We start from the raw sequence: 14,848 nt of genomic DNA on the forward strand, positions 1-14,848 counted from the left end.
AGACATGTGAACAGAGGACCATTATGTATTCTGCTGGATTTGCCTTTGAAGACCAGACATAAACAACATGCAAAGGAACAAGCATTCAAATTTAGACTTGTATATAAAAAAAATGACTAATATTATATATGTGACACAAACACATCTTTGGCATGATGTTTTGCTTTGAGCTCATCCAACTTGGATTTGAACCTGACCATAGATGAACTGTTAAATCACTGCAGATGGGAACTAAACTCTGAGCTGCATTTACCTCAGCATTAACATCAATATCAACACTACCTCCACCTCCACATGCTCCACTCTGAACTGCTGTAATAAAGATAATAATGATAGTGACGATAATCATAGGCGGAAATCCCTCTAGTAAAGCTGCACCCCCGGATAATTTGAGAAACAATTAATAATTTTTGAATAATGCAGTAGTACTTATTGAAAGCACAATGTAAGTGGTGCTAATTATAATCGCGCAATAATGTGCTATTTACATCTTTAAAGATTTAGTCCCCCCCCCTATTCCTAGAATAGTTGAGTCCACAGACATAGTTACATAAGTTGCAACAACACACATCCTATTTACAAAAAGCGCCAGGTCCAGGCTGTCTGCAACATTTATCCTGCATTGTTCAAAAACCTACTCAATTACAAGTGCTGTTAAGCTAAATTAAAAGCTACACATATAGAGAGACGGAGTTAGAGAGTTAGAATACTTACAGTTTTAAAGTTAGAGAGTTAGAATACATACAGTTTTGTGGTGTAGTTGCAAGATGTTTGTTGACAACACAATAAATATATATATTTGAGAAACTGTTTTATGTTGGATTATTCTTTAAGGTATTTCCTTTAGTTTTGGGATTGTTTGGAGCTTTTACCTCGTGTAAAGATATTTAATGGACTGTGGTGGAAGTTAGAACAGTGAACAAAGGTATTATGTCAGGTGTGTTCACATAAAGTGTATTATTGCCACCTTCCACCTAATACCATTGTTTTGTAATGCTGGGTGAATAAACAAGAACTTGTATACAGGAAGGGTAAGGGCTAATATGGTATAATGCAATTATTGTAATTATTACTTTTGATAACATTTTTTAAAACATTTGATTTGAACATACTGACAGTGCAACACTGAGAGAGAGAGAGAGAGAGAGAGAGAATAGTATAATCTGATATCTTTCATCTGGAAAAAGGCAGTTATCTATAAAAAAAAAACTTAGATGTTTGCCTGATAATTAGTTTATTCATTGCATGTGTACGTGTTAATTTGATTTCACTCATTTTGTTTTAAATCTAGACATGTGTGTGTAGGTGGACTCAGCCAGTCTTCTGCCTGCCTGTTGGAGAGATAGAGAGACTAAAGCCTCAAACTGCAGTAAAAGATGCTGTATAAAAGACAGGTTACAACTTTTATTCCTTGTCCTCCCTGGAATTATTCTCTAAAATTTTACTGTTTATTTTCCCCCCAACTATGAAATGGGATTTTCGCCTCTGACGATATTAATAATTATAATGATTACAGGCCTGCTATGTATGAAACCCTAGTTGTTATTAATATGTATTAATCTTTTGATCACACACACTGTACTGGATATGTGTATTAATATGTTTGCAGGGTGTCATTGGGGGCATTGTACAGCTCCACAGCACTTCACTCGGTGCGTCACCCAGAGAAGGCTGATTTGGTTGCAGGAAATGTGATGAGTCTTGTTGCGGCCAGAGCTCCTCTGTATGACCATTTGACCTTTCCGGCTGTTGTGTTGTCTTTCCTAACTCACTGAGCCAGGTTTCCTCTCCAGCGTGTTGCTTCTCACTCTGTTTTTCAACTGTGTTGGTGTCCATATGTGCTGTCATATGGTGGTTGAATGTGTAGCAATAGATGGGATTATGCATTGGTTTGCACTGTGCTCTATAAATAGTGGCAAGTGTGAGTGTTGGGGCCCTATTTTTATGCCGGTGCAGATCAAGTGCAGTACTCCCAAAGTAGTTCTTCATCTGGCGTCATATGTAAACAGATACAGTATTTTTTCAGCAATTAAAATTTCACTGACTCAATGCATGTACAGAAATAACTTTGAGGTCATAGCTTTATCATTATTATTATTATTATTATTATTATTATTATTATTAGTCACGTAGTCGCCTTCAACTTGTCCAAAACGCTGCTGCCCGTCTTTTAACCAACACTAATGATGTGTGCACATCACTCCTGTTCTTAACTCCCTTCATTGGCTTCCTGTCCTTTACAGAATTGATTTTAAACTTTTAAAGTTTGTTTTTAATCTCTTAATGGCCTCTCCCCATCATATTTATCTGAGCTTTTAACTGTCCATAATCCTGGTAGAGCTCTGAGGTCAATTAACCAACTATTGCTGGAATTTCCCAGGTCAAAATATAAACACTGGGGTGACCGAGCCTTTTCTGATGTGAGTGTGACAGTGGTTATTATTTATTGTTTAAAGGGGTCATATTATGCACATTTTCAGGTTCATACTTTCATAGTAGTTTGTGTTTCAAAAAACTCATTCTTTTTGTCATAGGGTGCATTGCTGCAGCACCACTTTACACACTGTGTTTTAGGAGTGAGAGATCTTGCCTCTGTTCAATCTTTGAAGAAAGTTGCTCATACACTGTTTAATGGGCATGATGTAGCCAATCAGGAGCAGTGTTTTCTGTGGGAGAGATTAGATTCATGTAGAGTTGTCCAGGCGATTCAGTTGCAAACTATCAGCATGGCTGGTTTTTGGGAGGGGGAGGATGGTTCTCTGCATCAGTTGTTTGCTTGGTGATGGACTGCATGTACTCCGGTGGTAACTGAGTTCATCAGCAGTAAATGCAAATAACTTTGTGTTCTTTGGTCTTTGAAGCTGAACCTGCCATTCAAAAGACTGTTTTCTTGATCCATTTCTGCTCGAGGAGGTTTGTTTCTGCTGCCATCCACAATGTGCTGCATGGCTTTCTGATATCTCAAACTATGGGGCGAGCTGAGGGTCATACCATGCGTAGGTTAATCATGTGTAAAAAAAAAAAAGAAAGAATGCTGTTAAGAGCAATTTGAGCTGATGCGTTATCGCATTAACTTTGACAGTCCGAGTTTTAATACTTGCTCTTACCCACTTATTCATTATATCCACTATTAATTATAGATGATATAATTATATAGAATGATTATATTATAATTATTTATTATTGTTATCCACTTTGAGCCACCATCATTGAACTAAAATCCCATCATGTTTATATTTTCTGAATGTACTAATAGTCTGTACATTATCGTCTCAGTATGGATATCAAGGTATTTGGTAAAGATATTGTGATATTTGATTTTGCTGCCAGCTCAAGGTCAAGGTCAGAATAAGATGCAACCTTATGAAATGTTTGTAATCATATTGAAATAAACCCTCTTTGTGTGTGTGTGTGTGTGTGTGTGTGTGTGTGTGTGTGTGTGTGTGTGTGTGTGTGTGTGTGTGTGTGTGTGTGTGTGTGTCTTGCATCAGAGTGAGGCTGGAGATGTGTGTTACTGCTGCTCTCTCTCCCCCAGCACCCAGTGTCCTGAGGAGAAGATGCTGGAGCTCCACCCTGCTCACTCCTGCAGCACTATGAGGATCCTGCTCAAGGTGCACCTCACATACTTACACACAACACTGCCGGGTATATACACTGAACTGTAGGTAGGAATGCACATTTAGATAGTCACATATAAAAATACAGTATATTGCAGCATAACTGACGAGTCCGATGTATGTAGAGGTGTGTGTGCTGAGCTGGAAGCCGGCCAGTGTCCTTTGCAATTGATTGAGTCAAGATGAACACAGTGGATAGCCATGTGTGATCACAATATGCTCTGACACAGCACTTTTCACATCAGTGACGGCAGATTTATCAGTGTGTCATGCTGCCTTCAGGGGGCTGCAGGAGAAGCTTTTTATAAACTGTCATGCAGCTTTTAGATATTGTAAGAAGCCAGAAAAAGATTAGATGAGAGATGTGTGAGGTCTACCGTCAGTTCAGTCTGTTTGAATACTGACAACAGACTGTGGCTGTAGCTCTGTGCCTGCTCTGTTTTTTAAATGATCTGATCGTGTGTGTTTGACTCTCCCAGAAAGTGCTGTTTGCACTGTGTGCTCTGAATGCTCTGACCACAGCCGTGTGTCTCATGGCAGCTGCTCTCAGATACCTGCAGATCTTCACTACAAGAACACCCTGCATGGTAGGATCACACTACAGTCAGGTTGCTGCAGCAAATCTAGTGCTGCAGAGTAGTGTTGTAGACTGCTGCTTAGACAAATCAAAATAAGAATTAGGATATGAGATCAGGATGTGTTTATGTCCAGAGCAAAGGTGCTCCAGTGAAATATGTACACACTAAATAAATACTGTATAAAAAACTGCTATCTACTGAAAAGAGCATATGCACAACATTGAAAAGTGTTTGAATAGTGTTAAAACTTCAGGGTTTCTCACTGAGAGAATAATAATGTTGCACAATACAACAATAATAAAAATGGATCTGGCATCTATAGGGAATGGTCACTGTATGGCAGATTATTCATTTTAAAAAGTTTAACCATACTTCACCGTGAGAGAGAGAGAGAGGAAGCCCTCTTGTGGATGACAGAGCAGGGGACTATGCAGTGTGATGCAGAGTGCTTCTCAGTCCCTCCTCCTCTTCTCAGGAGACAGGGAGGTAAATTGTCGTAGCCTCTATCAAAGCCAAAGTGCCTGCAGTTGCTGGAGCACACAGCTTTTGAATATAGTGCTGTGCACTTCGTCCTGGCAAAATCACGTAGGTCAAATAATATTGGGTTATTTAATATCCTGTCTATCACTATTTTCCCATCAACAGTTTGGCTGTTGATATATTCATCTGCTGCACAGCTACATGTGATAGAGGCAAAAAGCCAGCAAAAGTAAACCCTGGAGCCGAAAACTGCTCACTAAGACAGCAGAGTTGACCGACCAAGTGTTGGTACTCCCCTAGCTGTGTCCCCCCACACCGCCCAAAGACGACTGATTTGGTCTGAACAAGACCTGAGGCTCACTTATTACCATGTTCATTGTTTGCTGTTCATTGTTTATTTCCCTTGAGTAACTGGATGCTAGCCTTCATGGTCTTAATAATCTGTGAACAAACAGAAATGTAAAGATGTCCGGTTGTGGTTTATAAGGGTTATGACTTTTGATGTTCTTATTTCAGTCTCTGGAAAAAACAAACAAGCACATTTTCCAAGAAGTTGAACTGTTCCTTTAATGACCTGTAATGCACAAGGCAACCTCACCAGATTTCTATTTTTTAAGCACTAGTTGTGTAAAACCTGAGAAGCCTTAACCCTTAGCTGTAAAGACCTAAAGTCCCTCAGTGACACCATATGTACCCTGCATGTGCCTACTGAAGTGCATCTCATATGATAACTTAATAACATGATGTGTGATGTCATGTGTCCCTGCTCTGCGATAGGATGAGGCCAGAGCCACAATGGAAGAGAGGGAGGAGCCTGCTCAGGTCCCAGACCCAGATGAGTTTGTGGCTCCAGCCCCTCCCCCCTCCTACTTCTCCACTTTCTACTCATACACACCTCGCTTGGCCCGGCAGTAACAGCCACACCCACACACACACACTCACTCTCTTTGTCTTGATGACCATGATGACTGGCTCACCAGTATATTCAACATGTGTGTTTCAGGATGCTCGGGGACAGTGTGATTCCTCTCCCTCATATCTATGGGGCTCGGTTCAAAGGGGTGGAAGTGTTTTGTCCATTAGACCCCCCACCTCCATATGAGACTGTTGCTGGAAGTTCCACAAATGCAGTCACACAGGTACAGTTCATATTAGCATTCCATTGGCTAATAGCCCCATTGGATTTTTGATGCTGTATTGAGCTTTTGTAGCTTTCATCTTTCACACACACATTGTTGAGCCTTTTAGTCCCCAGCTGAAATTTTTATTGGCTTCAAATATTCCTGCATCTTGTCTTTGATGTGAATACTTGCAATCAAGATTTTTCATGATTTGATAAAAAGAAAACTGAATTTAGATTGGCCCAAAACATTTTGAGGTACAGGGTGCATTTTTAAGATTCTGCCAAGCAGAAAGCTCATTACAGGGAAACTGGGCTACAACACATCAGAACATTAGAATAGACAGGTAAGTTATGCTGGAACCTTTCCTCCATTCAAACTTTCACTAATCAGTCTGAATTCGATGGGGGTCAAGGTCCAAGTATTAATTTCATTAAATAATAAACTTCAGTCTCTTGTGGATCACCAGTGCAGGGCTTTACAGCAAACAGAACATGAATGCATAACCACCCACGCACCTGCATTACCACATGACATAAGCAGGCAAACAAGCACACAAATAAGGTGACTAAGTGGTCACTGTGATGGCTAACCTACTGTCGAGTTAATTTTCCCTTTTCCCCGTTATCAGTGCTGGCCCCAACTCGCTTGAGGCCTGGAGGTCAACAGAGAACACTGGACACAGCTCAGCTTGCTTTTAGTTACTTCTTTTATTCATCACAACGGGGATGCAGCAACAGTAACAGTAGCAGCAGGTTGATAACCTCAAAGAAAATAAACAATCAGGCAGTAAGTACAGAATAAGTACAAAATCAATTCCTTATTAGTACCTGAACATGAATGAATTATTAAATTAACTCAATTAAGTTAAAGAACTAATTAATCAAATGCATTAATACACTCAATTATTAAATGATTTAAATCACTTCAATACTATCTTACAAAATCAATAGGTTTTAAGCAGTTTTAAATTATTAAACCCACTCATTTTAAATCATGATTTATGCTTAAATGTTTAACCAAATTCATACTTTTAACTCAAAGTAATGCATTTTATCTAATTTTAACTACTTTAATGATTGAAATATGTTCCAAACTTGATATTTATGTTCATGGTCTATATTCAAATCAAATCATCTTTCTCTAAATCAGATGGTCTGAAAGAGAACAAAAGATAAATCCTGAGATGTGTCAGACCTCAAACCATCAGTACCAGTATATTAATATTAAACACGATCATTTAAGCCATGTGCATTTAGATAATAAATAAACACAAACATTGTAATCTCTCATTTACTAACTTAAAGTTATTTGATTTGTTAATGTGATTGAATTAAAGTTTTCTAACACTGGCATCTCTGAGGTTTCCATGCTGTGATGTCTGTGTGACAGAAGTGACACACCTGTTTCTGAGCCTACTTATCACCTCAGCCCTACCTCCCCGGCCTCAGGCCTCCTGACCTGCAGTTAGGAGTCTGACCTGATCCTGACGTCACCCCCTGGTGGGGAAGACATAAATCGCTGCAAAATAAATTCAAACCATCAAATGCAGAATGGCCTTAACACTTACATCTTGTGTTTTTTATTGTGGATATCTAAGTATTAAAATGTGTGTAGATAATTAAATTTGTCAATAAACTAGAATTACCAACAATGCAGATTGTTTCCCCAGTTCAGATAACAATACTAGTGTAATGGTCTCTATTTATTTCAGGACCCTGAGATTGCTCTGACAGAGGTGTCTATGAACCTGACTATGTCTCCACCAGGAGCCTCTCTGCAAGGTAGGCAAGTTGTCCAAACACCAGGCATGGCAGGCCTGAATGTAGAGGGGTCATGGGGTTGGTAGCAGCACTCCTCCATTCCCTCCTGACAAAGACAAGGCTCCGCAGCCAGAGCAGGGAGGCCCTGCTGCCGTTGGTGTTGATTGAGACAAGGTTTAAGATTTAAACACAAACGCAGAGTTGCAGCATTTGCTGAAATTGTACCTCATGCTGGTGGTTTTGCTCTCTGATGCTTTTTAGAAAGTTTGTGTTGTACATAAACATATGAATAATAGTAAAGTGAGTGTGCTTCTGATAGCTAATAGTTCTAATAGCATGTGTGTTCATATGTCTATATTCACACTTAGACATGAGTCCTCAGACCGTACCAGCATCACCAAGCGTCCTTCCACAGGCCAAGCCCCAACCACAGCCCCAGCCCCCTCCTCAGCAACAGCAGCATGCTCCAGCACCGATTCCCTGGAGGAGAGCAAGGATCCACCGCTCCAACAGTGACCCAGTTCTGATGGACATTACTGCTAAAGGTTGGCTTTTTTCCCCTCCTGTGGTGCCATGTAGTCTTTGGAAATTGGGACACCAATGTTAGATGAGTCCACTGTGACACACAAATCCAGACGACATACACATTCAGCACATGAATAAGCCTTTTAATTCAGTGGAATGGATGGAGGACAGAGCATGGATACCTGAACCCCACAGGCTGGGTTCAGACAGAAATTATGAGATGATGTCTGGTTTTGATCAGATTTTTAGACATTTAGCTTGTCCTGTTAATGTTGTTGTTCTGTGAAAATAAAAGCAATGAAATAAAATAAATCAATGTAGTGTTAATATAAGTAAGTAATGGCCCAGCTGTCTGTGTTGGGGCTATATGGTCTGTTAAGTGCTGGTGTTTAGATGTAAAAAGCAGACCAATTGTTGAATATGTATCAGGCTCAGTTAGTAATCTCAGTGACGGTGATCCATCCACACTGTGTGGTCATGCTTCAGATTTATTCAACAGAGGATCTTAAAGATATCCAGCAAATTAAAGCATAGCAACTTAGCAATAGCAACTTGAATGGTGCGCAGAGGCATACAACTATGAGGTGCAAATTAATTGAGCCAATCAAGACAATCAGCCAATCACATCACTGGTCTCATGGCTCTGAATCACAATGACGCAACTAAATGGAGGGAACTTCACTTGGAGATCATGTTTTTGTTTTCAGCACCACACATCTGCAGCTAAAATGTACATCTAATCTGTATTTGAGTGCAATTATTATTGTAACAAATGATTAAAAATATGCAGATGTCACTTGCATGCTATTTAAAGTCAGTCTACCATTCTGTGTAATGTGGCAGCTGGATTTTTTAGCATCTGTGTCCTGTTGCATTTGGACTTTTCATACTGTAAAAAGCAGCTGTGGACAACAGATTCTGTAAGAATCACTCATAACATTTAGAACAGTGCAGACATTCCTGCTTAAACCACATATAGTAATATTTCTGTTCAAACCTTTGTGTTATTGAAAAGTGGGTCACCACACTTTAATCGCACATTTTTTCAGATTCTTTTCTTTTCGTAATTTTTACCACTACAGCTCTGTTTCACACTGTTTGTTCAGGGTCTCAAATGATCCATACACAATATATATGTATATGCTAACATGTCATCTTCTTCCACTGTGATGTCTACTGTAGTGCAGAGCAGCTGCGACGCCTCCCTCGCTTTGTCTCCTCAGACTACAGATTCTTCCACCCAGACATCGCAGCCCACACTGGCTGCTCATACCCAAGGCCAAGTCACAATGCGACGAGGCGCCAACAATGGTAGGGTGCCGCGCCGGCCCAGGCCTTCCTCAATGGTGGACTACCAGAGCTACCGCCACACACAGCAGCTGGTCAGGAAAATCCTGGAGCAGCCAGCAGCCCAGGGCCTGGCCCCAGAGGTCCAGGAGCTGGTGGACAGCATACGTCATGTGCTTCTGTCAGATCAGGAGCACATGGAGGAGGCTGTGCGCTGTGCCAGTTACATAGAACAGGTAGGAGTTCATACATCCACAACAGGGCTGCACGACATGGCCATGTGCAATATCCACATCTCAGAAGCTGACAATTTTCAACAAGGGTAAATTGTTTGATAAAACAGAAATTTAATTAAGTAATGTACTGCTGCAGAGATGTGAATTGTAAAATATCTATTAATATTGCTACTAATAATCTTCTAGGTCAGTTATCCCTATCCCTGACAAACTGCAGCACTTTGATTACGAATTAGCCTGTCAAAAGTTTTGAAATACTGATAAACAGCAATACTGAATATTTGACAGGTTTTCAAAACACTTTTTTTGCAGTATTGATACTCCGATTATCAGTACCAGCTATTTGTTATTATTCTTATGCAGTGCATGTCACCACTGTTGTGCTCACATACCCCCATTAACATACTCAAGAAGTAAGTTACCTTTGATGCTGTTGTGTTTAACACACAGTTCATGAGCCTTGTTATATTAACCTTCATAAAAATCGTAAATGATGTGCCCCATACATGCATTTTTCCCCATGTGGTATCAGATATCGATATTTTTCAAGGTATTGTATCGAAGTTAAAACATTTCAGTATTGTGAAAACAACACTAAGAATAGGCAGTCTTCCAGTCTTCTTCCCAAGTCAGGACTCAGGCCACTAAGTGTGCAACTTATATGTGGCTCCATTCCAAGACTCAAACTTGATTCACCATCTCTGGTATGGCCAAACACAGTCAACCAAAATTTCTAGTTGTAGTTCCAATATCAGTTCAAAGTGAAAGTCAAACCAATGTCCTCACCGTGACCTTTGATACATGTAAATGGGGTGCCCGAAATGACAGAAACACTGAACATATATGACAGGTGCCTGGTGGACATAATAAACTACCAAATGTAAATTCCAAGACCATGAATCAGTACAAGTTAATACATAATGTTTTTGTTCTATACAAAGTCTACATTTCAGGTGTCATGAACAATAGTTTCCTGTTTGCTTTCAGGTGTTCACTGACTCCGTGGTTGGTCCCAGTCAGCCAAAACCTCCCCAGCAACAGTCAGCAGGCAGTTCCTCCCAGACCTTCCCTCGACCCCCCAGGAGAAGACCTGGTTTGCTGCACCTACGGAGCTGTGGGGACCTCAGCTCCTTCACCTGCACTGCACTTGAGTCTCTGGAACATCGAGGAAGCAGTAGAAAAGTCAGATCGATAGGGGGGTCAAGGGCAGGGTCAAGGACAGGATCCCGCCCAGATCACCCTGAACGGCCTCACAGTCTGATCGGAGTCTTTAGGGAGACGGTGCTTTGAGAGAACCAGCAGTATTAAAATATGCAACACATTTGGATGCTGCCTTATCTGTTGATGAACTGAGAGAAAACTAAAGAAATCAAACCGTGTGTGTGTGTGTGTGTGTGTGTGTGTGTTCTTGCGAGTTTGTGTGAGTGCAGTTTTTTAAAAAAGGCTTTTGTTCTGTTGATATTGTTCTTTTGACAATTTATTTGTGAAATAAAATATGGGCACTTTGAAATGAAACACCCAACATTTTGTATGTTTTCTAAGCATAACATTGAACAGTTTTGCAAATGTTCTGCATATATTCAAGTCAACACAGCAATTTGTGACAATTATTTGACTTGTATTATGTTGTTAATGGTCAGATGCAGTGGCTCAACATTTTCACATAAAACAGTTAATATTTATTGTATTCTTGGAAAGAATTTGGGCACTACTTAAAAATAGAAATGGAAACTGCACTAGCAAATAATTAGAATTAAAGTGTACCAATATAAAAAGGTCTACGGAGCCCCAGATATATGGTCAAAAAAAAAAAAAATTAATTGTGGCCACAGTATAGCTGTAAGGTGCGCACAAAATACTAATACATGGACACAAAATACTAATTTGTGGCCATGAAGTAGGTTAAAATTTTTAGAAGTTCAGGTTTTACAACTGCACAGAGCACTTTGCAGGCAACACCAGGGTTGGACTGGGACAAAAAAATCGGCCCTGGCATTTTTGCCTTAGACCGGCCCCTCACAATTAGAGAAAAACAACCAAACAAAAAAAAAAAATGCCCATAACTTTTTGCCTTTAGGTTTATTAGAAATTTACAGTTGATCATTACTCTAGAAGTCAATCAAATAACCATTGTGGAAAGCAAATAAGTAAATTTACTCAACACATAGTTCTACCCCCATAGGTATATTCTACTTCAAGCATAATGTATCATCAACATCCTAAATCTCAGAAGTTTAGCATCTTTTGTAAACTCTACCACTCCACCGTCTGCTCTCTGTAGTTCAATTGATTCTTTTATCCTTTTTTATTGAAATCATCTCAAATATGTATTTTATGAATTTCCCTGATATAGCAGCTCAATTCAGATTCTTCAGATTAAAAGGTGCTCCCTCTTTTAAATAGCTATAACATTGTTATGTCAGGCTAAAGACAGGCTGCTTTATGAACTCATGCAAAGCAACTATGTCTTAAAAACATTTGACACTGTCCTCTTGTTCAATGTGGGAATACCTCATGCTAATAATACTTTTATCCTTTTTTTATAACACTTATTTTAGTAATGCTTAAATTGCAAAGCTTTTACTTATCATTTAGCAGTTTTAAAATTATTTTTTAAAAACATGTTTAACCACAGCACAGCGGGTTGCAACAAATTCAAACTACTATGCAGCTTTTCACCTTTAACCTAAATATCTTAAATACTATGATGGAGCGTAAAATGGACAACTTGCAGTTGTTTCAAAAAGCCTTGTGGGAGGGTTAGGACTTGTAGTCTGTGCCACAGGGATGAGGCAGTCAGGTTTTTAACAATCAGAGCTCTTCCCCTGTAGGACACCTGGAGTAGCAACCATTTCCATTTAGACAACTTGTACCTTCCGCAGCACTCCCTCCCAGTTCGGCGCCTCTATGTCTTCACTTCCCAGATACACTCCTAGGACCTTTAGACCTCTTTTTCCCCACCTAAGGGTCCCAGGAAGACTGGGTGTGTTCCCTGCACTCCACTGACCAACCAAAACAGCCTCACTCTTCACCCAGACAACCCTGGCTGAAGCAGCTTTCTCAAACAAAACAAGACCCTCTTTTAACTCTTGGATGTATTCCTGACCCTGGCCAAAAACATTTACATCATCCGCATATGCTGATATGACCACCTATGGCTGTGAACCAGTTCAGGCAACAACAGGCCTCTCAGTCGGCTCCTATGGCAACACAAAAAGGGGCTCCATGGTCCTGCTGTACCTACCTCCCCTGTCCTATTGTACCTGCCTCACCCGTCCTCCTTCACCAGCCTCCACCTGTTCTGTTTCGCTATGCTCCACCTCCCCAGGTGCTCCTTGCCCCAGCTTGTTCAGCCCAACTCACCCTTTCCACCCTACTTTCCTTCTCTACACTCACAACATTTACATTCTCCTTCCCTGCTTCATCTCTTGACACACTTGGCTGTGCATCAGCTGCGCTCGCAGTCGGAGCGACCTGGCTGCTGCTCTCGCCACTGTCAGCCTCGTCGGGTCCTGCTGCGTGCTGTCTGTGCGGACATGCAACACGTTTATGGCTCACGTCACCACACTCAAAGCACTTCATGCTCCCAGAACTCTCGTACACCATGTAAAATCTCTCCTCATGTCGAACATGGAAGGACACATCCAGTGTCTGAGTTGATGAGTCCAGAAACATAAAAACTTGTCTCCGCAGAGACTGAACATGCTTTAGTTTTACATCTTTGCATCCCAAAGCAACAGTGCAAAAACCACTCGCAAACTTACCGAACCGTTTCAGCCCTCGTTCCAGCGCTTCATTCGGGATGAATGGAGGAACGCCGGACATGGTTATCCGGGTAGAGGACACAGCCAGTGGGGAAACTGGAAAGAACTCCTCATCTAAAGTTAAACTTACACAGCTTTGGTCTTTCAAAAACACCACAAGGGCTTTATTCATGTGGGAGGCATAAGGCATATTTCCGTGGCCTATCTGCTCTCCTACAGCCAGCAACACCTGCTCTACGGTGGAGCTGTGTGGTGGCACCAGCCTCACTCCTGTCTCAGTGACACAGGTCCATCCTCGCCACAAGACACGAAAAACACACAAAAAACACTAAACAGACTTTAAACAATAAACTAACTAATATAACAAACAATGGTCATGCAATAAAGACCCAGTAAGAAAAGAAAAACTTTTGAAAAATCCACCTTGCTCTTCACCAACAAACCTCCACCACAGAAGAAGAAGAATCCTAAATTTGGCTTTGTGAATATGATATTTCCCTAAAATGATAAACAAATTATTAAGGATTATTTCTTTCTGTTTCTGACTTTTGTTGTCAAGGATGTTATGTCCCTGGGTCATTATTATTTTGTGTATGTGTATATATGATTTTAATTGATGTATATATGTTTGCTAAATTATAGTTGTGTACCTTTTTTGTAGAGGTCGCGGTGAATGGTTGGCCTGTGTTCAGCCATCCTTCCTGAAGATCCACGCTGCTGTTTTGGCTCTATTAAATTGTTGGATGTCTTGGCTCTTACTGATGACTTCCAGTTAAATATTTAGCCCTGTGGCTCCCCCATGAATGTGTTCTATTCTGAGCTTGTCAACTGAGCCGCTTTTGTCGTGGGCCTGGCTCCTCAGCGCGTGGTCACTCCTATAATAAGCATGGCCTTAACTAGCTATGAGGTACCTGAGGTAAATACCTCGGCTGCTATCTCCTGGGATTTTTTATAAAAATATATATTTTACAAAAAAATATGAAATTCTAATTCATAGAAAGATCACAAATTATTTTAACCATCACAGCCGTCACGCCGCAGCGCATCACGTGTACTGGCACTGACTGGACATGTTTTGGTTTTGGGGTGAAGAAGAAGAAATTCTCCGCGTGTGATGAGACCTAAATGAGAGGTAAGGAACGAACATACTCGCCTGTTCGCGCATCTGTCATGATAATAGTTTTGTTGAAACAAAAAGAAAACACTATTTTGCAGCAACTGCATGTAACTGCAACTTGCCCAAGACAAATTTCAACTCGGGGGGGACAATAAAGTTTATCTCATCTCATCGTCATCTCATCTCACTAGATAACGTTAGCTAGTGTAATATAACGAGAAGGAGGGGGACTCTGGAGGCTCTCCACTCCGACACACTGCTGTTCGAAACCCCCCCCCACTCCGAAACACCACTGTTTCGAGAAACATTGGTTATCAGGCTCAAAACTCATTATTAGAGTACAGTTGGGACTGCACAGGA

At 40.6% G+C, this 14,848-nt stretch overlaps 1 protein-coding gene across 3 annotated transcripts in view; it reads left to right on the forward strand.

The window, feature by feature from the left end:
- Nucleotides 1-11,129, forward strand: part of fam189a2 (family with sequence similarity 189 member A2) — a 41,482-nt gene extending 30,353 nt beyond the window's left edge. For all 3 annotated transcript variants that reach the window (XM_037097957.1, XM_037097959.1, XM_037097958.1), the window contains 8 exons: nt 3,492-3,611; nt 4,097-4,204; nt 5,453-5,586; nt 5,679-5,814; nt 7,511-7,580; nt 7,928-8,104; nt 9,267-9,607; nt 10,595-11,129. In XM_037097957.1, the coding sequence (XP_036953852.1) occupies nt 3,492-3,611; nt 4,097-4,204; nt 5,453-5,586; nt 5,679-5,814; nt 7,511-7,580; nt 7,928-8,104; nt 9,267-9,607; nt 10,595-10,897 (1,389 nt within the window). In that variant the 3' untranslated portion in view covers nt 10,898-11,129. The remainder of the gene's footprint in view (nt 1-3,491; nt 3,612-4,096; nt 4,205-5,452; nt 5,587-5,678; nt 5,815-7,510; nt 7,581-7,927; nt 8,105-9,266; nt 9,608-10,594) is intronic.
- Nucleotides 11,130-14,848: the final 3,719 nt, after the last annotated feature.

This window comes from Acanthopagrus latus, chromosome 5 (genome assembly GCF_904848185.1).
Source record: "Acanthopagrus latus isolate v.2019 chromosome 5, fAcaLat1.1, whole genome shotgun sequence".
Lineage (NCBI taxonomy): Eukaryota > Metazoa > Chordata > Actinopteri > Spariformes > Sparidae > Acanthopagrus > Acanthopagrus latus.